Source organism: Hippopotamus amphibius, chromosome 2 (assembly GCF_030028045.1).
Source record: "Hippopotamus amphibius kiboko isolate mHipAmp2 chromosome 2, mHipAmp2.hap2, whole genome shotgun sequence".
NCBI lineage: Eukaryota > Metazoa > Chordata > Mammalia > Artiodactyla > Hippopotamidae > Hippopotamus > Hippopotamus amphibius.
In genome coordinates, this window is record NC_080187.1 from 212,723,689 (window position 1) to 212,750,029 (window position 26,341).

Sequence of the window (26,341 nt, forward strand, 5' to 3'; positions counted from 1 at the left end):
CTCCTTAGTTGCAGCATGAATGTGGGATCTAGTTCCGTGACCAGGGATTGAACCCAGGTCCCCTGCATTAGGATCACAGAGTCTTAACCACCACACTGCCAGGGAAGTCCCTAAAAGAGCAATTTAGAACACTTATTCTGGCAACAGTGCAGAGAATAAACTAGAGGGTATGGCAAAACAAGAGGCAAACAAGAAGACAAGAAGACCAACAGACATTTGGGATTAAAATAGAGACAACACAAATAGCAATCAGGAATGATCTGAAATATCATGAGGGAGAATGTGCTGGACTTATTGACGTTGGTAGTATGATACAGAATGGAGTGGAGGATGATTCCCAGCTTCCTGAAGGCTTCATCAAGACAGGAAACTAATAAAAGAAAAAAATTTGTTGCAGTTTGTCTCCCTCTACCCCTACCTTTTTGGAGGGAAGAGAGGCAGAGAAGAGTTTTATTTTGTACATGTGTGACGTGCTTGTGAAATGTGAATTCAAGTGGAAATGTCCATGAGAAGTGATTTACAGGGGTCCAGAGTAAAGGCAAGAGCTCTACACAGCAGCTCGAGACTTAGGAATAAATACATTAAGTCAACGTTATGGTTTAAAAACATGACTGAAAAATCTTTGACTAATCTTTATTACTAATATAACTAGAAATCATACAAACTAAAAAACTTAATATTCTTGGCAAACCACATTTTCCAAGCTCTTATACTTCTCTGTAAACAATGAAGATTAAACAAACTTTTACAATAGTATAATCTAAATGATTAGAAAAAAATGGGGTTTATATTGCTAATTTCTACCAAGGTTTTTCCCTTTTAAAAATCTAAGTTTATTTCATTTCCCTCAGAACTATACACCACTCAGGAAAAACACTGTTAAAAAGTCTTGTCAGACAGTGAACCTATTGAAGTTTAAACTATAACAAGATTTTTTAGAGAACTTAATCACATAATTTACTAGCTTAAACATTCAACTCTACCTGTACTTAAAATGTTGGATTCCTATCCTACAGCCTCTTCTCCTCTCACCTGTACCTTTTGCACCCAAATCTATTACTGTCAGCCCAGAACTTGATAATGAGCTTAAGCCACAAATCCAGCTGCCTACTGGCTATCTACATCTGACAGAAGTATAATCACCCAAACTCAACATGTCACAAATTGAATTCCTCTTTCTTGACAAAAATTAAAAGTCCACGGCTCCCTCATATGGATCCCCACCTCAGTGAAAGGCACAAGCTAGAAGCCTAGATCTTATCCTCTATGAATCCTCACCCTAATCCCAAATCCCATGAAATCACCAAATCCTGTCTACTCTCAAAACCCAAATGAAGAGGGCACCATCATAATTTACCCTCCCGTACATTTAGTCTATCTTTCAATCCACCCTCCTCAAAGCAGAGTGATGTTTTAAAAATGCAAATCTTATCATTTCAGTCCCCTTCTTTAAACCCTTCAATAACTTACTTGATAAACATTATAATCTCTCAAAGCTAGTCACTCCATGGAAGCTCAGAGGTTCAATGAGAAATTTACTTTAGTTATACCCTTTTTTTGTAGGTTCTCAAAAGAATCTCAGGAAATTTTTCAAATCCTGAAAATTACTTAAAACATACATATAAGAGCTGATACATTTAAGAGAAACACATGGAGCACTGTTTGCAAAAACAAAGACTGAAAATAACCTCAAGATCACCAGAATGGAATACTATCCAGACAGTAAATGAGGCACTTCCAAATGTACTATTATTGAATGAACTCTAGGACCTATTATTAAGGGGGGGGGGGAGAAAGGCGTGGGGAGCTATATCCATAGTGTACAGTATGCAAGCATTTGTCTGTGGAGTGTTTTAAGAATATAAATGTATAGACTTTTATTCATACTCTTTTGAACCTTTTGACTTTTACACTTATGATCTATAATTTTAATATGATTTTCTGCCTCAGTTCCACACACACAAAATAAAAATTTTTATTTTAAAATACTGACTACAAAAATCTCTCTATACTTCATCCCTATACCAACACTAAAATTATGCACTGATCATTTGGTGTAAAATTACCTTTCCTTCTTGACAGTTCAGGAGCTCAACAAACTATATTTTATTCAATATTTTACTACTGCTGAGAAGGCTGCTGGTAATGACATCGGTGAACACCGCATAATTGTACCTGCTCCCTGGAAAACCAAGACAGCAGCACCAGGTAGCAGAATCTTACTATTAAACAGACATTAAAATCCTCAGAGATTAAGGAAAGCAAGAAATCTTATTTTTCCAGCAAATTCGAAAACAGCAAATCAAAAAAAAAAAAGCACCCTGGTATACTTCAAAAACAGTGCAAAAGATCTGTAAAAATCTACAAAAAGGTGAAGCAAATGATACCACATGGAGACAGTTACATTCACTAGTGTTATGTGATTTAATCCCTAAAATGTCACAATCTGGACTACCTCACACGTTCTACAGATGAGACAAGATGAGAAGCAGGCTGTGTGACCTTATAATAGCACACACCCCCTGCCCTGGGCTTCCATGCTCTTCCCTCTCCCTCTCTCTAGCCATCAGACTAAACGCTCCAAACATGGGCGTCACTTGGTCCCCTTAAACTCCACTGGAGGGAATACACTAGGTTACGCAAACACCCCTTCAGGATTTCATGGCAAAGCCCTTCCAACCAAAGAAAGGATCACGAGCGGGGAGGAAGATAATAAGGTCTGCCTAAGAAGAAGAGGTCTGTGGGAGAGGCTACAGTCGGAGTGGGGAGAGAGGCCGCTGTTGATGGTGTCTAAAGAGGGGCTGACACCAGATCTCCTGGGAGGTAAGATCATCACGAAATAGACTATCTGAGAGCCGAGTTGGGTAGGGGAAGCGCTAGTCGGCTGGGCGGTGAGCGAGTTGGGGCGGTGTGTGAGGAGGTCCGCTCGGAAGAGGGGTGGGCACGGTGGATCTGCACTAGAGCTGGGGGTCGCAATAGGTTACGGGATACCCGTAACTGGGTCTGAGGAACTGTGATCGGGTCGGCTCACGGGAGGATGTAACAGAGTCTCGAGGCCCCATTAAGCGTCCGAAGAGAGTCCAAAGAGGGTTCCAGTAGGGTGTGCTGGGGTGGGAGGCCCGTGACAGAACCCCAGGAGAGGTTGGAGGGCCAGAACAGTGTCTGGCCAATGGAACATACGATGGGTGGGGTCTACTGGGGACCCGGGGCAGCGATCGGGTGTCAGGGAGGCTGCGAGGCAGACCCGCTCGCGGGGCGTCTCCGCTGGGGCGGGGCGGAGCGGCCCCGCAGGAGCCAAAGAGAGAGACTGAGACGTGGGCCGGGCCGGGCGGCAGGGCCGCTGGGCGGCTTGGGCGGGTCTTACCTCGGGCTCCGCCGCGGTGGCCACCGCAGCCCCCTCCTCTTCGGCGGAAGCCGCCTCCCAGCCTCGGCCCCAGGGCCAGGCCGGAGGAGACAGCAGAGGCCGAGACCACCGAGGGTCGGACGGTTCCGGGAGGGTGGGCCCAGCTGCCTTAGGGTCCGGGCGAGCGGCCGCCGCGCATCCCCCGCCCTGTCAGAGAGACTCCGCCCGGCCTGGGAAGGCACATCCCCCGCCGCACCCGCCCAGAGAGCACGCGTTGGACCGTCGCCTCAACCGCTGTCGCCTCTTCTGCCGGTGCTGCGGCTGCCTCCGCCGCCGCCTCTCAGCGTCCTGGCTGGACTCTCAGCAGCCACAGCCAACCGCCGCCGCGTCCCTGTCCGCTCCGGCCCGCGCGCCCCCGACCCCGCGCACGCGGCCCCGCCCCGCGCGACTCCCCGGCTGCAGACGAGCAGGCGCGCGCGCACTTACCTCCCACGCCCCCTACAGCCTGCCTGAGCCGACCCGCCTACCCCGCCCCGCCCCCGCCCCCGCACGTGACGCCGCCTGCTAGTATAGCATGCGCTTGCGCGGACACGCCCCATTTCTTCCGCCCCTGGCGGCCCCGCCCAAACTTTTCTTCCTCACCTTACGGCAGAGCGGGGAACTCTGCCTTAGATTTTTCTCTCTGCTAGAGAGGAATGTCGCAATGTTGGGATAGAAAACTCTGGGTTTGCGACCGTAGCTCTCGCTTTCCGGCCAATAGAGAGCTGCCTGAAGGCTGGTTGGGGTGGTGAGGCCTGAGGCAGGTAAGAAGCCTGCCCCCCTCTTCTTCGGTTTGTTGGGCCGTGTGTCCGGGCAGGGGACCGCTTTGCCGCCCACGCAGATGTAGCGTATCCGTGCCCCCTCCCCAATTCTGGCGCAGGGTTCTTGGCGCCACCCCGTTTCCACACGCACGCCCCCTCCCCCAGCATTTCCCCGCCCCCGACCTCAGTTTCCTAGTCCTTTCCATTCATTCCTCAGACTTTTCGCTAAGTGATTTCCGTGCGTTAGACTCCAGAAAGTCAGAAGCAAGTGAGTCTCAGCCTTCTGAAGCGTTCTGTTATGTCGAGACGTTGAGAGACTCCGCAGTGGTAGTAAAGTAAAACTGTGATAGAAAAAAAAAAAAAGCACAGGATGGTCTGAGCATGATTGTGTAGAAGGACTTGAGAAAACCCTTTCCAAGGTGACTTTTGGGTCAATTTGTGTTAAAAGGCTAGTGAACAGTAGCTGGTCAAAGAAATATGAGAGGGTATAGAAGCAGAGGGAATGACGGGTACGAAAGCACATGCCACTACCGGCTGGAAGAGGTAAAAGTCGTAGAATATAGCTGGTGAAAACCATACAGGTGTAGGCTGCCCTTTAAAGAAACATTGTTGTAAAGTGATGAGATGAGGGGCACGCGTGTGGGCCATAAGAACGTTTTCGTTTAAAATGGGAGATTCTTAGGCATAAACGTGTACCACGGAACCAAGAAGTGGACAGTTTGTGGGTGAGAATAGCTAATTTACAGATCCGAGAACACTAGTGGAACTCAAGCTTGTATGCACATTAGTGTCACCTGGGAAGCTTTTTAAAAATAAAACCAATGCAGTTGCTCCATCTGAGGCCAGTTAAACAAACCCAGGCATCAGTATTTTTTTTAAAGCTCCTGAGGTGACTCTAATGCTGTGGGACTCTAATCCTAGAGCAGAGGAACAAATGGAAAGTAGGGGAGGGCGGAAGGTTGATGGATTTGGCTCTGTAACGTTAAGATGGGAGTCATTTGATGAGAGTTGGGGATGGAATGGGACGCTTGGTCAGAGTGATGAAAGTTTTGAATAACTGCTCTGGGAAATGGGAGGAGTCACTCCTGTCTTTCCCTTCAACATAATTCCATCCTTCAGTCTTAATCAGGTCCACCTCTGTTACTACTCTCTTTCCTTTCCCCTCTATCCAGGATTTATCAGCTGGGGATCCAGCCTGAGAGCTCAAGGGCATCCTCATTTCTATCCCCAAAAAGATCAGAGCTAGGCCAATTTATGAGATTCAAAGACTAACTTCACTGCCTTGGAGATTATTACTACACACAGTGCCTTGCCAATTTAGAATCTGTCTTTTATTATTCATTTCATCAATCATTTAAGTTAGGAATAAGAAAGATTTAAGATTCAGCCCTATTAGGACCTCATAGTATTAGAGAAAACAAACCTTTAAAAGAATTCACTTGGCAGGCAGAGAAGGTCTGTGTAAGGCAGAGCCCAAGCCAGTGCATGGCTACTGTCTATTAACTAGGGTTAACTCAAAAACCTATCTGCCACCAGATAAGAGAGCGTCACTATTGTCTGGTATGACTAGAGTTTAGTATGAAAAGTAGGGGTGGGACAGAGATAAAGATGATAAAGTGGGTGTGAACAGATAATGAGGAGCCTTGAATTCCATGCTGAAGTGTTTATAGATTATATACAATTAATAGGTGTAATAACAAAGGTAAAAATAAAATAACCTCTTTTATGTCATGGACCACTTTGGCAGCCTGGCCTGTGGACTCTCTCTCAGAGTAATGTTTTTAAAAGTATAAAATAAGATACATAGAAACATGAATGAAATTATTTTTATTGAAAGTTTTAAAAATATTAAAACGTGTGATGTAGTTATATAGGTGCTTCCTTACACATTTACTAACATCTGGCATCAGGTCTAATTATGTAATTTCAAACTAATGATGAGTGTAAATTATATTTTGAGATACCTGCAACAACAATGTGATATGAAAATATATTTCTATTGGTGACAGAGACATAGGGACTGCTAATACAACTGAGGATTATTTCCTACGCTTATTGAAGAAAATGCTAAATTTCAGCGAGAGTTTATTGAAAAGCTGCAATTTTTTTTTCCCAATCCAAGTTCATGGAACCCTTAATTCTAGCCACCTCCTGGCCCATGGATCCTGGATTTATAAAAAGCTCGCTGTAATGGTTTTAAGCAAGGGCATGACAGATCACATCTGTGTTTCAGAAAGGTACTTGAGCAGCGTTCACTTCTTAACCCCTCTGTTGGAGTGGGAGTGGGGAACTGGCTATTCTCTTTTTCTATACCTTAGTTGGAGTAACCAGTACTAATCCATTGTTGCCTAATAATTTGGGCCTGCAGAACTGAGCTTCTGGCTATAAATGTGGGAGAACTGCAAGGAAATAAATTGGGAAAGATAGGTTGGGGCTATTTTTGTGGAAATTATTTAATGCCATGCTGTAGTTTGTACTTTATTTTGGTAGACAATGGAGAAATGTTTAAAAATTTGGAGAAGAATAGTGAAACTAGAGTTCTGTTTGAAAAATAATCCAGCAGCGATGTATCATCAAAAGACAGGAATGAAGAGACTAGACCAATAATTAATTTTTTAAAAAAACTAAACTTTATTATAAAGTGATCTCTAATTAAAGAGTCTGCTTAGTTCTTTTTTTGCCCCAGTGTGACCAATCTAAAAAAAAAGATTGGACTAAATTACATACCTTTCATCAAGGATGCACACACCTGTGTAGAGATCAGTTAGCATTTTACATGGTTGAGAGGCTGGCCCGTTTTTTTGTATTATAAATGATAATGTTAGAACTTCTGATAAGTAATGACTTTACCACATATCTAAGTTCCTGGTTGTTGCTAAGGCCTTTCTTGGTTAAATTCCATCTACACGTGTAAGTCCTACATTTCTGACTTTGTAAGGTCAAGACTCCTCTCTCCTTGCCAATTCCTTAAACCTCTTGGATGGAACTTCCTAGGTGGTGCAGTGGTAAAGAATCCGCCTGCCAATGCAGGGGACACGGGTTCGAGCCCTGCCCTGGGAAGATTCCACATGCCACGGAGCAACTAAGCCTGTGTGCCACAGCTATTGAGCCTGCGCTCTAGAGCCCGTGAGCCACAGCTACTGAGCCCATGTGCTGCAATTATTGAAGTCCATGCGCCTAGAGCCCCTGCTCCACAACAAGAGAAGCCACGGCAATGAAGAGCCTGCGCACCGCAATGAAGAGTAGCCCCCGCTCGAAGCAACTAGAGGAAGTCCATGTGCAGCAATGAAGACCCAACGCAGCCAATAAATAAATAAAAATAAATAAATAAAAATTAAAAAAAAAAAACATCTTGGATGAGTAAAATGTATTAGTAAACAAAAAGGAAGTCCTCAAGGCCCAGATAACCCATCTCTTTGGAAACTGACCATATATATAGCCAGACTATATAAAACTTACCGCTCATATCCCAGCTACTCCCCAAATTATGTGCTTTTTTAACCATATTATTCAAAGAACTGAATTTGAGGTCTAAGTATTACTAATCCAAATGAGTAACGTAAACTTACTTATCTGAACCAGATTCTCTTGAGAGACTGCCTTCTTCAGTATGACTAGTTTATATGCACTTTGTCCATCTACCCATTGGAGACCATTTGGGTAATGATATGGCTCAGTACAGATTGAAAATCAAGTTTATGTAGACCTTGAGTTTCATCTATCTGTCTGCTTTTTTAGGGAAGGGGGGAATGGGTGAATACCTGAAGCTTATGAGGGATTTTAAGCATTTTTATTACTTACAGAAAATCTCTGAAAGTTCCTTTCTCTGGCTTCCAATTAGATGACTACACCTTCACACATCTGTTATAAAAGCACCAGAACACCGTCGTGATACTGAAAAAAAAATTGTCCTGGTTACAGTTATTATTTTTGAGTGTCTGTATTATAGGTTTAAAAATCTTAAGCCTGCCTTCCCTAATGGCCAAAAAATACATAAATGCTCTCTTAAAGCAGTGTGATAGGTTAAATTCCTTCAAAACAATAGCTTGTGGATTTCTGGCCTTAGTTGGCTATAATTTTCCCACTACTGTTTGTTGCAGCAACTTGGCACTTTATATTAACAGCTAAAATACGTAGTTGCTGGAAATTTTTAGTCCTACTTAATAATATATAATTCGAACCTGGTCAGATAAGTCACAAATACTCGTATTAATTAACATTTAAAGACAAATTGCTAAGAGAATTCTATATGTCATATTTGGGTGCCATCAGATCCCATTTTCCTGTCAGCACAGTACAGTAAAACAAATTCATTGTTTCTTTCATTTGTTCATTAAATATTTATTGAGCACCTGCTGTGCACCAAGTAGTTTTGAAACCCATTGAAGAGGAGTTTGTAATAACAATTTACCTCTTAACTATCTATGAAAAAAATAACTTACCAGGCTTTGAGATCTACAAAACAAATAAGAATGAGATGATGGCTTTTTCATACCCTTTCAAACAAAATGTCTGCGTATAGCTACTGTGTGCTAAACACAGTGATGATTTATGAAACCAGGCAGGTTATAACTTTAGCTTGACCATATCTTATCAGCTAAGGTATATTAGCTATATAGTAAATAAAATTCTGTCAACTCCTTTGTAAAATATCTTACTCAGACCTCTCATTAAATCCAGTGCCCTCCCCACACACTGTATTTATAATCCTAGTCATTTCCAATTTTGCAATTGTGTTAAGTCATTTCTCAGAAAATTTAAGCAAAACAAAATCGTTTTAAGAAAAGGCTGGTGTTTACATCAAATGTATAGTAAAGAAAAATAATTGTAGCATAGTTATAGATGGAACCTTTGAAGTAGAAATGGTAGACTAAGAATAAAGTTCTTTTTCTGGTCAATGACCCCTTAGCCATTGATAGCCATGCCTAATAAGTAACAGAACAGTAAATGGAGAGCCTCACCGCTAGAAGAAATCCTAAAAGATTACTTAGTCTATCTCCCTGACCTAAGGTAGGGCCAAATGGAATTTATGGCTGTAGAGTCACCAGGCATCATCATCATACCAAATGGTTTTTGTGCTTTGAGAGCTGAATGCTTCTATTTGTAAAATATTCACGTTAGAGGTATATTGTTCACTTATAAACAATTTATAAAATTGAGAATTCTTCCTATGTTTATTTTGTGTTTTCAGGAACTGAAGAGGGTTGAATAAAATCTAATCTCTGTCTTCAGTAGGGATATAAAATCTTGATGGTAATTTTTATATGCCACTTCACACAAATCTCTGGATGGTTTAGGCTAGCATTAAAAGGAAACATTTAATTAGGGGAAATTGAAACCAAAAAATAAGGCTTCAGCTTCCTTCCTGAAAATTTCTCTGCTTTGCTGCCATGAAAAGCACATTTGGTCTTGGAAGTGATTCTTTTTTGTGAAATTGCAAATGATATCGTACATTAGAAGTTGATGTAATCTAATTTTAATGAACATCAGATTATATTTAAATCTTGTGCTCAAAGTTTTGTAGAAGAGAGATTAGACTTACTGTTTTTCCCAGAGGACAAAAATGAGACCAGTGAGTTGAAGAAACAGGCATATTTTAGGTCAGTGTAAGAGTGGGAGGTGGTACATTTATTTTTTCTTGAGTGAAAATAGCTGTGTTTACTGGTTACGTGCTCATTATAAAAAGAAAGGGGAAAAAAATAAAGCAGTCACTATCAAAAGTTAGATGAAAAAAGCTTAAAAGTATTAAAATCCTATTCTTTAAGAAAACTGTATGTAACTTTAGATGACTGTCATTGTTGACTATTTTTGTGTATATTTTTGTACAAATTTTTATATAACCTTTCTTTTCATAGCATATTATGAATATCTTTCTATGTCAATAACTTTATTTCTTCAACTTCATTTTTTAATGGCTGAAAAGTATTCCACTAAATGGAAATCCTATTATTTAAATTTACCAGTCGTCTTTAAACTTTGAGATTGTTTCCAATTTTTCTGTTATAAAAATTAAATTTTTATAAAAATTTAAGTTTTTGCACATATTCTAATGTTTCCCTTCAGATAAATTTCTGAATGTGTAAAACCTACTTAGAGACATTTCTTAAGTATTAAAATGAAATGGCAAGTTATCCTTCAAAAAACTTGCATTTGTTTACACTTCTGTTAACAGAAAGAATGCCCATTTTCACAGTTACTCAGGAGTGCTGGTTATTATCGGTTTTCCACATCTTCGCTAATTTGACAAGTGAAAATGAAATCTTACTTCGACTTACATTTCTTTGATTACTAGTAAGGTGTTGAATATCTTTTCATGTGTTTATTGATCAGTTGTGTAAGTGTTTTATAAGCTCTTTTAATATTTTTCAGTTTTTAACATGCGGTCTGAAGTAGGGCTCTAACTTCATTTTTAATTGAATGATTAACAACTTGTCCCAGTGCCATTTATTAAATTACCCAGTTAGCATATCCCAAACTTCACAGCACAGACAATAAGGTGTTAAGAGATATTATACCGAAACAAAAACAAAAAGTATTTCATTGGTCAAATGAGTTGGGAAAAAATCAGACCAAGAAAAGCTGAATTTCTTTATTATAGAATCTCCCATAGCCTCTAATATGCTTGTGTGCATCATGAATCAATAAAATGGAGTTTTAGGGTACAGCATTTCCGTAACTTATTTAACCATGTAATCTTTTCTTCTTTCCAGAAATACCTATGAAATCCTATGGAATTATGCTGTCCAAAATAGTAGCCACTACCCACATGTAGCTGTTTAAATTTAAGTTAATTAAAATTAAATAAAATCAGTCCCTCAGTCTCACTAACCATTTTCAAGTGCTCAATTGCCACATGTAGCTAGTGACTATATTGGACATTGCAGATAAAGAACATTTCCATCATCACTCAAAGTCCTACTGGACAGCACTGCTATAGAACATAGTGTCCATTGAAAACATGGAATAATCCATAAATTTCTCCCATTGGTTTATGTCTTCATCATCATATTCAAAATCTCTAACATGCATGGATTTGTTTTTGTACTGTTCCATTGATTTATCTATTTCTCTTCTAATATTACACAGCTAGTTGTAAGTCAGGCTCCTGCACATTTTTCCCTGATTGCAGAATGAAAAATTCTTGCATGGAGTAGGAAGTTAGACTAGAAGGGAGAGTAAAGGCCTTTACATTTCTAAGACTCTATAAAGGTAAAAATTTCTCTGCAGAACATGATGTGTATCATGTGAGGATCCATACTCCACAACTCGTTCACTTATTCTCAACTCAACAATTATTATTTATTGAGTGTCTGGCCGACAAGTTTTGTTTTAGGCCCAGGGGACCAGGATGGTAAACAAGTTTAGGTCCTTTTTCTCTTATGTTCATGGAGCTTACATTTTTGGCCTGGGGAGGGGGAGTATTAATCGAGAAACAAATAAATGAAAAAGAAAACTGTCAGCCACAAGTGCTATGCAAGGACTTGAAATTAGAGGACAAGAGAGCAACTGGTGGCCTCTAATTTTGGCTGGTCATGGGAGATCTCTGTGAATAAGTGACATTTAAACTGAAATCTGCCCAACACATGGAGCCAACCACTGGAAGGTTCAGGCACAGCTAGTACCCCAGCCCTCAGGAGAAAAAAAGTGTGGTGTGTTTGAGGAATAAAAAGAAAGTTGGTGTGGCTGGAGCTTAGTGGGCAAGAGGAGGAGTAATGGAAATGAGATTGCAGAGGTGGCTTGGGCGGTGTGATCATGCAGGGTGTTTGTAAGCAGCTACAGCAGGGAATTCACATTTTTTCTGAGTGTGATAGTGCACTACCAGAGGTTTTTAAACAGGACAGATGTGACCTGACCTAAATTTTTAAACAGTTACTCTGACAGCTGTATGGAGAATTTACTGGAGGGGTCAATAGAAGTAAGGAGACCTGTTAGGCTGTATCAAGATAAGAAATGATAATGGACTGGACTAAGGGGATGGTAGTAAAAATGGAAAGCATTGGACAGGTTCAGAACATTTTGGCTGTAGGATCAATAGGACTTATCAATTAGGAGGTATGAAGAAAATAGAAAGCTCAGGGATGATGTCTATATTTCATTATATAGTATTAGGCTCCATTTCTGGTCTAATTACAGGCAAAATTGGCACACAGAAAACACCAAAAAATGTATTTTGACCAAATGAATAAATTTGCTTCAATAATTGTCTCGCTTCTATGCACATTTAAGCTACTAAAGCATAAGCTTTTGCTCATGCCTTTCTTAATTGTTAGGGAATCTGGTTCCTAAGAATCAGGGGGTTATGTTACAGACCTAATCAAGTGTGGAGAGTAACTGAACTGTTCCCCTGAAGTATCCAAGCCAGCAGAGTAGGGCTTCATTCATGAAGCAGAGAAAATTGCCTTCCCCAGGTGCAAAAGTTCTCTGGAAATCTCTTATTTAAAAACCTATGCTGATTTTGCATTTTGTACATGTTTATGTTAATTAAGATGTAAATTACTGATTAAAATATTTTAAGTATTTAAGATATTAACAATATCAATATTTAAGATTAAATTACTTAGCCCTTTCCCCCCAAAATTAGTGAAATTTTTGAAACTCTAGGCAGATGCACTGGGATTAGTCTGTGTTTGATTTTTGGTGTGTGTGTGTGTTTGTTTTGTTTATCTGTTGATACCTGCTGGAGCAGAGCCATGTGTCTAGTTGAGGTGCACAGACCCATTTGTGAGCATTTGCAGTTTGATACAATTTAAAACAAAAACTAAAGGGAGTGAGGAGGGGTAAGGGGAACTGCATTTAGAAACTGTTGTAATCTTCACTTAAAATGAGTAAACAGCTGCACTTTGCACTTTGTAGTGTTTAAAAACATAACTAAATAAGGCTGTTCCTTTTTTTTTTTCTTTTTAAGGAACCGTTACTGAATAATTAGGGGGAAAAATGAAAAAAGGTCACAATTCTGGGATAGTATCTTTTCTTTGGGGCTTAACAGTAAAACTTATCTGCATCACTACTGTGGTTTCAACCACAACAGGCATATTTTCCCAGAAGTTATGAGAATTGATGCATACCTTATGAAATGCTTGTTAATTAAAATCCTCATATATATTATTGATCTTATAAAATGAATATTTACTTATGCATCAATAAAGTAGGCAATTCTTATTTATATCCACTGTAATCAGTATTTTTAAGCATTTCCTCATCAAAAATTCCAATTGAATCAGCAGTAACACCTCTAGTTAAAGGTTAATCTACTTGGAAACTGCCTTTAAGATATTTTAACAAATAGCCCCAATGCTTTATTAGACCTCTGAAAGCTCCTAACACTAATTCTACCTGGACATTTACAATAGGTTACCTTATAGTGGTCTAGAACAGGGATTAGTAAAGTTTTTCTCGAAGAGGCCAAACAGTAAGTATATTAGACTTCGCAGGCTGCTCAGCTCTTGCAGCTCAAAAGCAGCCATAAAGAATATGTAAACAAATGAGCGTAACTTTGTTCCAGTAAAACTTTAAAGAGGAGGGGAAGATTTTTAAATTTGCAAAGATGAGAGCTTAGAATTGTACAGCCCTAGAGTTAGAGGAGTCTTTTAGAAATCATAATCACTTGGAAACATCTTTAAAGTACAGGTGCCCAGACCCTCCCCCACAGAGATAGATAATGTGTGTTTTTTAAAATCTCCATAGATGATTCTGACACGCATCCCTGGCTAGAACCACTATTTATCTAGTCCAAACCTCACTTTACAGATGGTGATGCTGAGACCCAGAGGTTTAAAATGTCTTCTCCAGAGTCAAACAACTGGTTGATTGCAGACCTGAACTGAATCCCAAGTGTACTGACTCCTAGCCTAGTTTTTTTTCTACCAAACCTGCAGCTTCTTGCCTTACTTATATCAGCAGGAAATCAGAATGGTTCCTATTGAATTATAAATTTTCCCTTTAAGATTTTTTTTGGGGGTGCAGGCTGTGTTGGGTCTTCATTGCTGCATGCAGGCTTTCTCTAATTGCAGTGAGTGGGGGCTACTCTTCATTGTGGTGTGCAGGCTTCTCATTGCGGTGGCTTTTCTTGTTGTGGAGCATGGGCTCCTCGTGCATGGGCTTCAGTAGTTGTGGCGCACAGGCTCTAGAGCACAGGTTCAATAGTTGCGGCTCAGGGGCTTAGTTGCCCCTCGGCATGTGGGATCTTCCTGGACCAGGGATCGAACCTGTGTCCCCTGCATTGGCAGGTGGATTCTTAACCACTGCAACACCAAGAAAGTCCCAAGATAATTTTTATTTTTATTTAATTGACCTATTTTTATAACAAACAGAAATGTTCAAGTAATATGCATTTTAAGGATTTTAAGATTGATATGAAAAATAGTCTCTTCCTTTTGTTAAAAATTAAATATTTGGGAAGTGTTCTCTGAATTCAATATTCACTTCATTTAGTTACAGAAGTTGGAAGGTATAATAAACTTAACCCTTTAACCACAAGGTTTGTGTATGCTGACAACACATTAACAGCATCGCTTCACCCAGGTTGAGAGACTACTTTTCTCTGGAGTTAGCATTCACTCTGCTTATGCCAAAGGTAAAGTGCAAGAGTGCAGAGTCATGCCCTGCTTAGATCTATCCTTGATGATTTTGTGGCTTTATATAAAGAGGCAAGCAGGTGCTTTATATTCAAGAAATCTTTAAGGTCCATTATTCCCATCCTAAATACATAGGGAACAGGAAAAGAAACTTTTTTTTTTGAGAGCTTGCTACCAGATAGCAAGCTCTCAAAATGTGCTGAGTCTTTTCACTCATGTTTTTAATTCACAAATGTGCTGAGTCTTTTCACTCATGTTTTTAATTCACAAAACAACTCAGACAGGTTTTATTATTACCTCACTTTACAGATGAGGAAAATAAGTCCGGGAAAGAGGATGATTAACTTGCCCAGAGTCACACAGATAACAATTAGCAAAGTCAGAGCCTGAACTCAAAGCCTCCTGGCTCCAAAACATAGAACTATACTAGATGTTGTAGGACTTTACAAATAGAACCATGAGGAGGTCATTGTCTCCCCAATATTCCTTACCATCCACCAAGACCAAATACATAGATCTTTTAATTCTGAAGGAATTTACTACTAATCAACAGAGGAAAATAGACAAAACGCAAAACCAAAGCAAAAGTGGGATCTTACAGAAAATACAAAAATCTTTAAATGCCTTATTTCCCTTTTTTCCCCAATCTGTATTTTCTGACTCCCTTTTTAAAATGTTTCATTCATCTGACAAACACTTATTGTACCTCAGATATGCCAAGCACAGTGCTCACTATATAGAAAGGAGATAACCCTAGGATGGTTCTAAATGGCCCCCGGTTCTTGTGCTAGGTCCCCTTCCGTCTCCTTTTCCCTTACCCCATTAATGATGGGGCCATTGTTCTTCCAGTCACTCCAACGAAACCCTGCAGACCATTTCTTAATTTTTCTCTGTTATCTACCTTCCTCTGGTCCCTTATTGATACTCTATCTATAATATGTTTTCCTCCTTGCCTCTCTCCTACTGCCATTTCCCCTGGTTTAGGTCATGTCTTCCTACCTTTACTTTCAATAAAAATCTAGTTAATCTCTACCTCCAATTTCTCTCCCTACCAATTAATCCTATACACTATGCCTGAATCGTTATAACAGCTGCACATTTCCTCCAGTATAACTTGTAGACTTTACACCTGAAAATCAGTCTATCAACATTTATCTTCTAATAATCTTCCTCCAACCTTCACCCTTCTCCCACTTCATCCAGCCAGACTGGACTACACACCTAAAGGCACTTTCCTTGCCTCTCTGCCTTCTTAATGCCCTTCTCCATGCATCCAACTCTACCTTCCTTTCAAGAGCCCACTTTTATGCACTTTCTCCTTGAAGTCATTCCCGATCTTAGCTCTCCATCCATTTCCCTCTTTTGAATTCCCATTCATTTTGTTTGTGACTTATGGGTTTTTTCTTTGAGTATAAGCCACCTTACGTATCTTTGTTTCTCCCACGACACCTAATATTAGGTATTGACTAGAAGAGATGTGTACGTTCATTATGTGTTCATGATAACATAATAGGCTTAAGCTCAGTGATGGTAGGAACTATGACTATTTTATTCCTGTTCTGATTTTCTAGCCTCTAACACATAGGAAGCAATAAACATTTGTTCAATGTGACACACTACAGTTATCAGTTGTTAGGATATAAATTTCCTGATGACCCAGTAGATATCTGGAAATACTACTTTATGTTATATTTTTTTAAATATTAGTTACCTATGTTTCTTCTTTTAATATTGACAAGTACCCTGTGGTAAAGGTCATGTATTAATAGCCTCACTTTACAGAAAAGGAAACTGTGGCTTAAAGAAATGAAGCACTTTGTTTATGATCACATAGCCAATGAGTTACAGAATGGAGTCTAAAATTCAAGTCTTCAGATGTGAAGCTTAGTGTCCATTTTCTTGGCCAAAGGCCAGTTTGGTTCCATTTACTTAAGAATTGTTGAGGTTAAACTATTGCAATCATGCTGTATGGAACAGAATTAAGTCCTCGACTGACCCGTTGTCTGTATGTTGGATGTTTTCAAGATCAAAACACAAAAACTGTTTTCTGAAGAAATTCTTGGCCCTGCCTTTGGGCCCTGCCTGTGGACACTCCCTCCAAGGTGAGATGCCTATCTATTCAGGCTCTCTTCTTGTGGGCTTCTACCCCTAGTTGGATTTGCTGTTAAGGTGTGGGTCTGATTTCAGCTGGCAGCACAGAGAGTAGGTTTCCAGGTGTTTGCCAGGCAGTACAATCTGGCACTTACCACTCCTAGTAGTCATTGAAGACATGAGGCAGAGAGTCAGGGAGCCTTGCTCAATGCACGTGCAGTCATACTCATATATTCTTAAATCTAGTCACATCCGGAGCCAGCTGAGCACCTAGCTTCCCCACAGCTGCTTTTAATAGATTGCTGTTTGTTCATTTGCCATCAGGGTGGATATTAAGAATAATTATAAGAAACAATCCTCTGAAACGATTTCATCTTTATAAGGATATCATGGGACATTCATTATACATACCATGTCTTTTATGAAAATTTCTTGAGCAAAATCTGTCTGACCTTAATAGAAAGAATGCTTTTACCTCTCCTGAGCAGTTGCTTTGTTTTTACCTTATGGACATTGTGAATGTTTAACTTAACACTCTCTGGTTAGCTGCCAGAAAGCTAAGAGCCATATTTGTGGCCCACCCATAACAAATGTGCTCTATGCCTCGTTAACTTCGTTCCTGGCTCCAGTTTATGTCTCTGCTCAAGTTATTCTTTCTTCTTAAGAAAATCTTAATTCGTGCCATCTTATTTTATATAGATAGCTGTAGATAGATACACACACTTATCAAACAGCCTTGTATTACTTCTGAAATAGTTCATATTGTGATATATCACATGCACAAAAAAAGTCTTCGGTGCTTCCTGGTTACCTCATTACTTTAGCTTTTTTTCTTCAGGGGTATATTTATTTTTCTGTGTGGGTTTTTGAAGGGTTCTGATTACATGAAAATGGTTGTGTCACAAAATTTTATTAGTGTAACCAAGTAGTAAAGTAACTGGTCTAATGGCCAGAACTGATTAAACTGATGTCACTCTTCTAGCCCAGTCTTTCATGGCAGTGTTATTTTCTTACAATATGCTTTGCCTTGTACTCTCAATCTGCATGTGACAGTTTATTGCTTTATGATTTTTAGAAATACTGTTATGCTGCCAAGTGAGTGCATAGCAGTGAACTCTGTTAGGTTCAAATATTATATCACCATACTTATCAGACTTCTTGTCTCTGCTAGCACCTTACCTCAGGTGATCATGAGCATATTAATCTTACTACGACTTGTCTTTCTCCCACTCTAAGTCCGTCATGCCTTTGTTTGAACAAGATAATATGAATAGATATTTTTTTCCAAATCTCATTTGCTTTATTTGGTTTAGAGCTCTATCCAGGTTGTCTGATCATCTTACTAATGTCATCCAGTTAATAACATAAGTACTATTTGTACAACATTTTATACTCTTTTAATACCCTTGAGCAAAATTATTTGGCCTTTTCTACAACTCTCTGGGGCCTTTTTACAGATGACCAAAAACAAGGACAAAATCATTTAAATGACTTGCTCAGGATGATACCAGTAAATCAGTGGTAGAACTAGGGCTAGACCTAGGTCTGCTGGTTCCTGTGCCACACTACCTTTCAGTGCCAAAAGAAATTCTAACTTACATTATAAACACTATACAGTCTTTATCTTACCCCTTGAGGTTAAAGATGGGAAAGACTATCGCTCATGTTCATAACTGGGCAGAATCAGGAATGAATTTCATTTGTGATACTCTCATGATTTTCTGTTCTTGAAATTACAGTTCCTTTTAACTACAGCTCTAATCACTGTCACTTTCCATTATGGAATGAGGAAGCAATATTTTATCTTATCTCTTGAAAATTAATGTTGAAATGGAAACTATTTCCCTTAGTAATTAGTAACATTTAAATTGGACTCTAAAAATTCATCTTTAGTATGAAAACAATTTGCCATTCTTATCATGCATATTCATTAAAGGGCCAAATATATGGCTAATGCTATAAAGTTTGGTAAAATATTAGTTATAATTTTAACCAATTTGTGCACTTAAAGAGGAGATTTTAAATCTATGCTTACTATTTCAGAGGGAGAATTTCCAAAGTTTTCATTCTAATTGTTAACGTAAAGCACATAAGCTAGTGGTTTTTTGAATGTTTACTCTTAGCCAGACATTGTTGCTAAACACTTTATATTTAATCTTTACCCAAAACCTTGTAAGAGTAGTTGTTATTTATGATCCCCATTTTACAGCCAAGTATCATATTCAACAATAAATATTGTCTTCTGCCTCTCCTTCAGCTTCTGGAATTTCTGAGCAGCCCTGGTCAGTACAAGATGGACCCAGTAGTCTTGAGTTACATGGACAGTCTACTGCGGCAGTCAGATGTCTCACTATTGGATCCTCCAAGCTGGCTCAATGACCATGTTATTGGGTTTGCCTTTGAGTACTTTGCCAACAGTCAGTTTCGTGACTGTTCTGACCACGTCTGCTTCATCAGCCCCGAAGTTACCCAGTTCATCAAGTGCGCTGGCAACCCAGCAGAGATCGCCATGTTCCTTGAACCCTTGGACCTCCCACACAAGAGAGTTGTATTTTTAGCCATCAACGATAATTCCAACCAGGCAGCTGGGGGAACCCATTGGAGTTTGTTGGTTTATCTTCAAGATAAAAATAGCTTTTTTCATTATGATTCTCATAGTAGGAGCAACTCAGTCCATGCAAAGCAGGTAGCAGAGAAACTGGAGGCTTTCTTAGGCAGAAAAGGAGACAAACTGGCCTTTGTGGAAGAGAAAGCCCCTGCTCAACAAAACAGCTATGACTGTGGGATGTACGTGATATGTAACACTGAGGCCTTGTGTCAGAACTTCTTCAGGCAACAGCCAGAATCACTACTGCAGCTACTCACTCCTACATACATCACAAAGAAGAGAGGAGAATGGAAAGATCTCATTGCCAGACTTGCTAAAAATTAGCCATTGAAATATATTTGTGACTTTTGAAGTCTCTTTCTGCCTGTCCCCATGTATTGGATGGCTGCAATCTCAGTGCCTGAGGGAAGACGCCTGGTAGAGTAAACCTTAGAATTCTTACTTTTTCCTAAGAGAATATTATCCTCTGCATTATCCTAATGGAAAGTTTCACTTTAACCCTAACTTGAGAGCAATATGTTCTGTGAAAATGTCTTCAAAATATGCACTAAAACCTTAAAACCAAGCTATCCTAACACTTGTTACTTCCCTTTTGGTCTCCCTTATCCACATTGGCTTATTCCAAAGGAAAAGCAGTGATCTGTAAAACAAGTTAAGAATATGTGAAATCCAGAGAAATGCAAGAAGAAAATTATAGAAGAACCAAAAATGTATTGCACAGCCCACATATTTCAAGAGATCAGCTGGCTGGAGGCAGATCAAGACCTAAGCTAATTCAAGATCTAAATATTATATGAGAATCAGTTACTCGGTTCTGTGAGTTCTCTTCCATTCACCATGCAAAGGCTTTCCCAGCTCTAACCTTAGCCAATACTTGATAAAGATGGTGTTAGCCCATCTTCCTCCACCTGATTCCTGGAGTGCTTTAAGAAAGGGGGAATCTTAAATAACTTCGTTAAAATAAATGTCTTGGTGGACCTCTTAGTTTGCTCAGTGAGTGAGCCGCCTTGCTACTGTGGGTTTATAACGCGCTTTCCTTCACTTTGCCTATTAGCCATGCACACACTCTTTCCTTATATCCAGAGCTCTGTGATTTTAAAACTTATAGCTGATAACTTCCCAAGGTTACCTGTTTTTTCAGATAAGTATTTCTGCTTTCTGATAGTCATTTTTCCTCACCTCTCTATCCTTAATCTGGCAGAATTGTTTTCAGTTAGTCATGGTGATTTGAGGACTATTGTTGTATCTGAAACTTACAGACTAAAAGTTGGTTTGTTTTTTAGATATAAAGGAGAAAAAGTGACCTTTCTCAACCCTTCCACTTAATTCAAAATGCAGACAATGTAATTTTTTAAATGTGGAACCAAGAGTGAAAAGAAAAGCTATCCCTCCTAAGTCACTGATTTTTTTTTCAGAGTTCTTTCAGATAATTAACAATTTAAATGATATGTTAGATACATATATTCTTTTCCTCATGAGAATTAGATACATATATTCTATTCCTAATGAGAATTAGGTTGGGATGCATATGGGACTTGAAAGCCAAAGATTAGCTTCAGCCATGAAACTTACTTCAGCTACCTCCCTACCCTGACCCTTCCCCCAGCCCTCACGGCCCAAAATAACCTCACCACTTAGTAACCACAGAGGCAGTAACCCAGTTCCTTTTAGTCAAGAAGGGAAAACCCAGTAAGTGTAAATAAGTACAGGTCACATAGAAGGCCTCAGTGAACACAAGTTGAAACTAAAAGTCAAAGAGAAAGCTACCAAAAAAGTTTCCCTTTCCAGCCAGTATATTTGGGATTGAAAAAAAAAGGATACCTAATAGAGGCCAGGAGCAGGGGAACAAGATTAGGAACTGGCATTCAGCCATAGAGGTGAAATAAGGATGGAGGGAGGGAGGGATAGCAAAAGGACACAGGTTGCTGAGGCCAGGAGTGTAGATAATGATAAGAAAGCAATATTGTTTCAATAACTGTTGACTTAGGCATCTAGTCTAGACTGTGAAAGGGTCAAATTCTCTCTGGGAAAAGTTGTCATCTTTCTGATAATGATAGTGTAAAGTATGTCTGTTTAAATGTCAGATTGTCTCCCTCTTAATACATATGGAAGCAATCTTTCCTGACTCCCTAAGATTCGTGCCAGAAATAAATTATTTTTTGAACTAAAGTGGTAAAGTCTTAAATCTAAGGTTTCCTTTTCTAGATACACAGCATGATTAGATTGTGCCACAGGTTAGTCTACTTCTGTAAAGGTTTGAATATTCCATTTGTAAGCGTTAGCATTGTAAATGACAGGAGAACTTAAGAGTCTACTTGTAATATTTCTCTAGATACTATAACAGCCTATAAGTTATACACCTGCTTGACCACATACCATTGTTATTGCATGGTACCCAATAGGAAAAAGATCTTTTGTTGGTATTGTGCTCCCTTCTTTTAGAGTCAAAAGAATCCAGTGTGCAAAATTTAGCTTCAAAATATTCAATGGGTAAGCAGGTTATTCACAATTGAATTGAGCAGTTATCACACTGAACCACTCTGCTTTCAAATACCTTGTTGTATTGGCCCTTGAGTATATTGATACTTGTCCAACCTGTGTCTCATGTGGAATTTAGAGAGGTAACCATATATAAACTGAGCTGCAGATGGTGGTCAAAAAATATCACTGAGTTTTCTATTTAACAGTGTCCAAATCATAAATATTTCTACCCTTTGGCTAGGTAGTTGTTGAAGTTCCTAAGCACTAGACCTAACTGGATCAGAATAATTTAAAAACCACAAGTGGATTATATTTCTGATTTGTCTTATTATTTTTATCTGTAGTTTTTACTATATCCATAGTGACTATATGTTTTGTTTTGTTTTTTAATTAATTAATTTATTGGCTGTGTTGGGTCTTCGTTACTACACGCAGGCTTTCTCTAGTTGCGGTGAGTGGGGGCTACTCTTCATTGTGGTGCATGGGCTCCTCATTGCCATAGCTTCTCTTGTTGCAGAGCACGGGCTCTCGGTGCGTGGGCTTCAGTAGTTGCAGCACACAGGCTCAATAGTTGTGGCTCACGGGCTCTAGAGCACAGGCTCAATAGTTGTGGTGCACGGGCTTAGTTGCTCCGCGGCATGTGGGATCTTTCTGGATCGAACCCGTGTCCTCTGCACTGGCAGGCAGGTTCTTAACCACTGCGCCACCTAGGAAGCCCTGACTATATATTTTAATAATAGGTATTCTGTTGAAATGGCAAAGTAGAATTTCTCAGTCATGGTTATTTACTGATATTGAAATTTTTTTCTTCCATCACTTAGAAAAGTGGAAAATATTTACAGAAATTTAATGCTGTGGTGTGGGAAAGAGCATGAATGTTCTAATCAAAAACAAGCACTATCAGTTATAAACTTACAGTCTTGGGCAAGTGTGAGATTCAGTAGCCTCATCTGCAAAATGAAGTTGTAGTCTGTTTAAGCAGATACAGTGAGGATTCAATATGGTACATAAAGCATGTAGTACACACGAAAATAAACCTATTTCTCTGTCCTACTACCAGTCCATTTTAAGACTAGAAGCAAGTTTGACAACTAGTTTTATATTGCACCCATCCAGCTGTGTAAAAAACAGCCTGGTAAATACTGTTACATCAAAAGAGAAAACTTATTCAAGGGTGGTAAATGGCAGCTAATCTTTGTATCACTCTATAAAGTGTGAAGTACTTTATATATGTTATTATATGTAATTATAATCTCATTTGATTATCATGTTTTTTTCCAGGTTATTATTTTCTTATTGAAGTATAGTTGATTTACAGTGTTTCAGGTCTACAGCAAAGTGATTCAATTATACATTATATATATTCTTTTTCAGATTCTTTTTCATTTTCCATTATGGGTTATAAAAAGATATTGAATATAGTTCCCTGTGCTATACAGTAGGTCCTTGTTTATTTTATATTATAGTAGTGTGTATCTGTTAATCCCAAATTCCTAATTTGTCCCTCACCCCCACTTTCCCCTTTGGTGACCATAAGTTTGTTTTCTGTGTCTTGTGAGTCTGTTTCTGTTTTGTAAATAAGGTCATTTGTGTCATGTTTTTAATTTCCGCATATAAGTGATATATGATATTTGTCTTTCTCTGCCTGACTTCACTTAGTATGATAATCTCTAGGTTCATCTGTGTTGCTGCAAATGGCGTTATTTTATTCTTTTCTATGGCTGAGTAATATCCCATTGTGTGTGTGTATGTGTATCACATCCTCTTTATCCATTCATCTGTTGATGGACATTTAGCAAATATTTCCTCCCATTCCATAGGTTCTTTTTGTTTATGGTTTCCTAAAGTTTAATTAGGTCCTTTTTTTTAAATTTTATTTTATTGAAGTATAGTTGATTTACTACATTGTTAATCTGTTCTGTACAGCAAAGTGATTCAGTTATACACACACACACACACACACACACACACACACACACACACACACACACACATATTCTTTTTCACATTCTCTTCCATTATGGTTTCTCACAGGATATTGTATTTTATTTTTTAATTTTTTTTCCTTATAAATTAATTTATTTATTTATTGGCTGTGTTGGGTCTTTGTTGCTGCACATGGGCTTTGTCTAGTTGTGGCAAGCGGGGGCTTCTCTTCATTGTAGTGCGCAGGCTCCTCATTGCCATGGCTTCTCTTGTTGCAGAACACGGGGTCTAGGTGCATGGGCTTCAGTAGTTGCAGCACAAGGGCTCAATAGTTGTGGCTCACAGGCTCTAAAGCACAGGCTCAACAGTTGTGGTACACGGGCTTAGTTGCTCCGCGGTATGCGGGATCTTCCTGGAGCAGGGATTGAACCCGTGTCTCCTGCATTGGCAGGTGGATTCTTAACCACTGCACCACATAGGAGGTCCCTCTCACAGGATATTGAATATAATTCTCTGTGCTATACAGTAGGACCTTGTTGTTTATCCATCCTATATATAATACTTTGCATCTGCTAATCCCAAACTACCAGTCCTTTCCTCCTCCACCTCCTTGTCCCCTTGGCAACCACAAGTCTGTTCTCTATGTCTGTGAGTCTGTTTCTCTTTCAGAGAGAGGTTCATTTGTGTCTTATTTTAGATTCCACATATAAGTGATATCATATGTTATTTGTCATTCTCTTTCTGACTTACTTTGTTTAGTATGTTAATCTCTAGATCCATCCATGTTGCTGCAAATGTCATTATTTCAGTTTTCATGGCTGAGTAGTATTCTGTTGTGTATGTGTGTATATCACTTTTTTTTAATCTATTCATCTTTTGATGGACATTTAGGTTATTTGCATGTCTTGGCTATTGTGAATAGTGCTGCTTTGAACATAGGGGTGCATGTATCTTTTTGAATTAGAATTATGTCTGAGTATATGCCCAGGAGTGGGATTGCTGGATCATATGGCAACTCTGTTTTTAGTTTTTTGAGGTATCTCCATACTATTCTCCATATTGGCTGCACCAATTTACATTCCCACCAACAGTGTAAGAGGGTTCCCTTTTCTCCACACCCTCTCAGCATTTGTTCTTTGTCGACTTTTTAATGATGGCCGTTCTGACTGGTGTGAGGTGTAACCTCATCATAGTTTTGATTTGCATTTCTCTAATAAGTAGCAATGATGAGCATCTTTTCATGTGCCTGTTAGCCATGTGTATGTCTGTATGTCTTCTTTGGAGAAATGTCTCTTTAGGTCTTCTGCCCAATTTTTGATTGGATTGTTTGTTTTGTTTAATATTGAACTATATGGCTGTATGAGCTGTCTGTATATTTTGGAAATTAATTCCTTATCAGTTCCATCATTTGCAAATATTTTCTCCCATTCTGTAAGTTGTCTTTTTGTTTTGTTTCCTTTGCTGTGCAAAAGCTTTTAAGTTTAATTAGGTCCCATTTGTTATTTTTGCTTTTGTTTCCGTTACTGTAGGAGACAGATCCAAAAAAATACTGTTGCGATTTAGGCCTATGTTTTCCTTTAGGAGGTTTATAGTATCCAGTCTTACATTTAGGTCTTTAATCCATTTGAGTTTATTTTTGTCTATGGTGTTAGAGAATGTTCTAATTTCATTCTTTTACTTGCTGCCGTCCAGTTTTCCTAGCACCACCTGTTGAAGAGACTGTCATTTCTCCATTCTATATTCTTGCATCCTTTATTGTATACTAACTGATCGTAAGTTCATGGGCTTATTTCTGGGCTTTCTATCCTGTTCCATTGATATATATGTGTTTTTGTGCCAGTACCATACTGTTTTGATTACTGTAGCTTTGTTATATAGTCTGAAGTCAAGGAGCCTAATTCTTCCAGCTCCATTCTTAAGATTGTTTTGGCTATTCAGGGTCTTCTGTGTTTACATACAAATTTAAAACTTTTTTGTTCTAGTTCTGTGAAAAATGACATTGGTAATTTGATAGGGATTGCATTAAATCTGTAGATTGCTTTAGATAGTATGGTCATTTTAGTAATATTGATTCTTCCAATCCAAGAACATGGTATATCTTTCCATCTGTTTGTATCATCTTCAGTTCTTTCATCAGCATCTTACAATTTTTGGAGTACAGGTATTTTGCCTCCTTAGGTAGGTTTATTCCTAGGTATTTTATTCTTTTTGATGTGATGGTAAATGGGATTGTTTCCTTAATTTCTCTTTTTGATATTTTGCTGTTAGTGTATAGAAATGCCACAGATTTCTGTATGTTAATTTTGTATTCTGCAACTTTACCAAATTCACTGATGTTCTCTAGTAGTTTTCTGGTAGCATCTTTAGGATTGTCTATGTATAGTATCATGGCATCTGCAAACAGTGACAGTTTGGATTCCTTTTATTTCTTTTTCTTCTCTGATTGTTGTGGCTAGGACTTCCAAAACTATGTTGAATAAAAGTGGCAAGAATGAGCATCCTTGTCTTGTTCCTAATC

The 26,341-nt window shown here is 39.0% G+C and overlaps 2 protein-coding genes across 12 annotated transcripts in view; one reads left to right on the forward strand and one right to left on the reverse strand.

Annotated features, from left to right (window-relative positions):
- MYO9A (myosin IXA) overlaps positions 1–3,830 on the reverse strand; it is a 262,701-nt gene extending 258,871 nt beyond the window's left edge. For all 10 annotated transcript variants that reach the window (XM_057723187.1, XM_057723183.1, XM_057723186.1 and 7 more), the window contains exon 1: positions 3,365–3,830. The gene's annotated coding sequence lies outside the window, so the exon portion shown is untranslated. The remainder of the gene's footprint in view (positions 1–3,364) is intronic.
- SENP8 (SUMO peptidase family member, NEDD8 specific) lies at positions 2,676–23,170 on the forward strand. 2 transcript variants are annotated; one of them, XM_057723209.1, is made up of 2 exons: positions 2,676–2,823; positions 19,066–23,170. In XM_057723209.1, the coding sequence occupies exon 2, from the start codon at positions 19,102–19,104 to the stop codon at positions 19,738–19,740; it is 639 nt and encodes a 212-aa protein (XP_057579192.1). In that variant the 5' UTR covers positions 2,676–2,823; positions 19,066–19,101; the 3' UTR covers positions 19,741–23,170. The 2 variants fall into 2 exon arrangements, with proteins under 2 accessions (XP_057579192.1, XP_057579191.1); XM_057723208.1 differs by lacking the exon at positions 2,676–2,823 and adding an exon at positions 4,098–4,146.
- Positions 23,171–26,341: the final 3,171 nt, after the last annotated feature.

Bases quoted from the DNA above. Each gene is read 5' to 3' on its own strand.
- SENP8 (XM_057723209.1), top strand. From the start codon at position 19,102: ATGGACCCAGTAGTCTTGAGTTACATGGACAGTCTACTGCGGCAGTCA.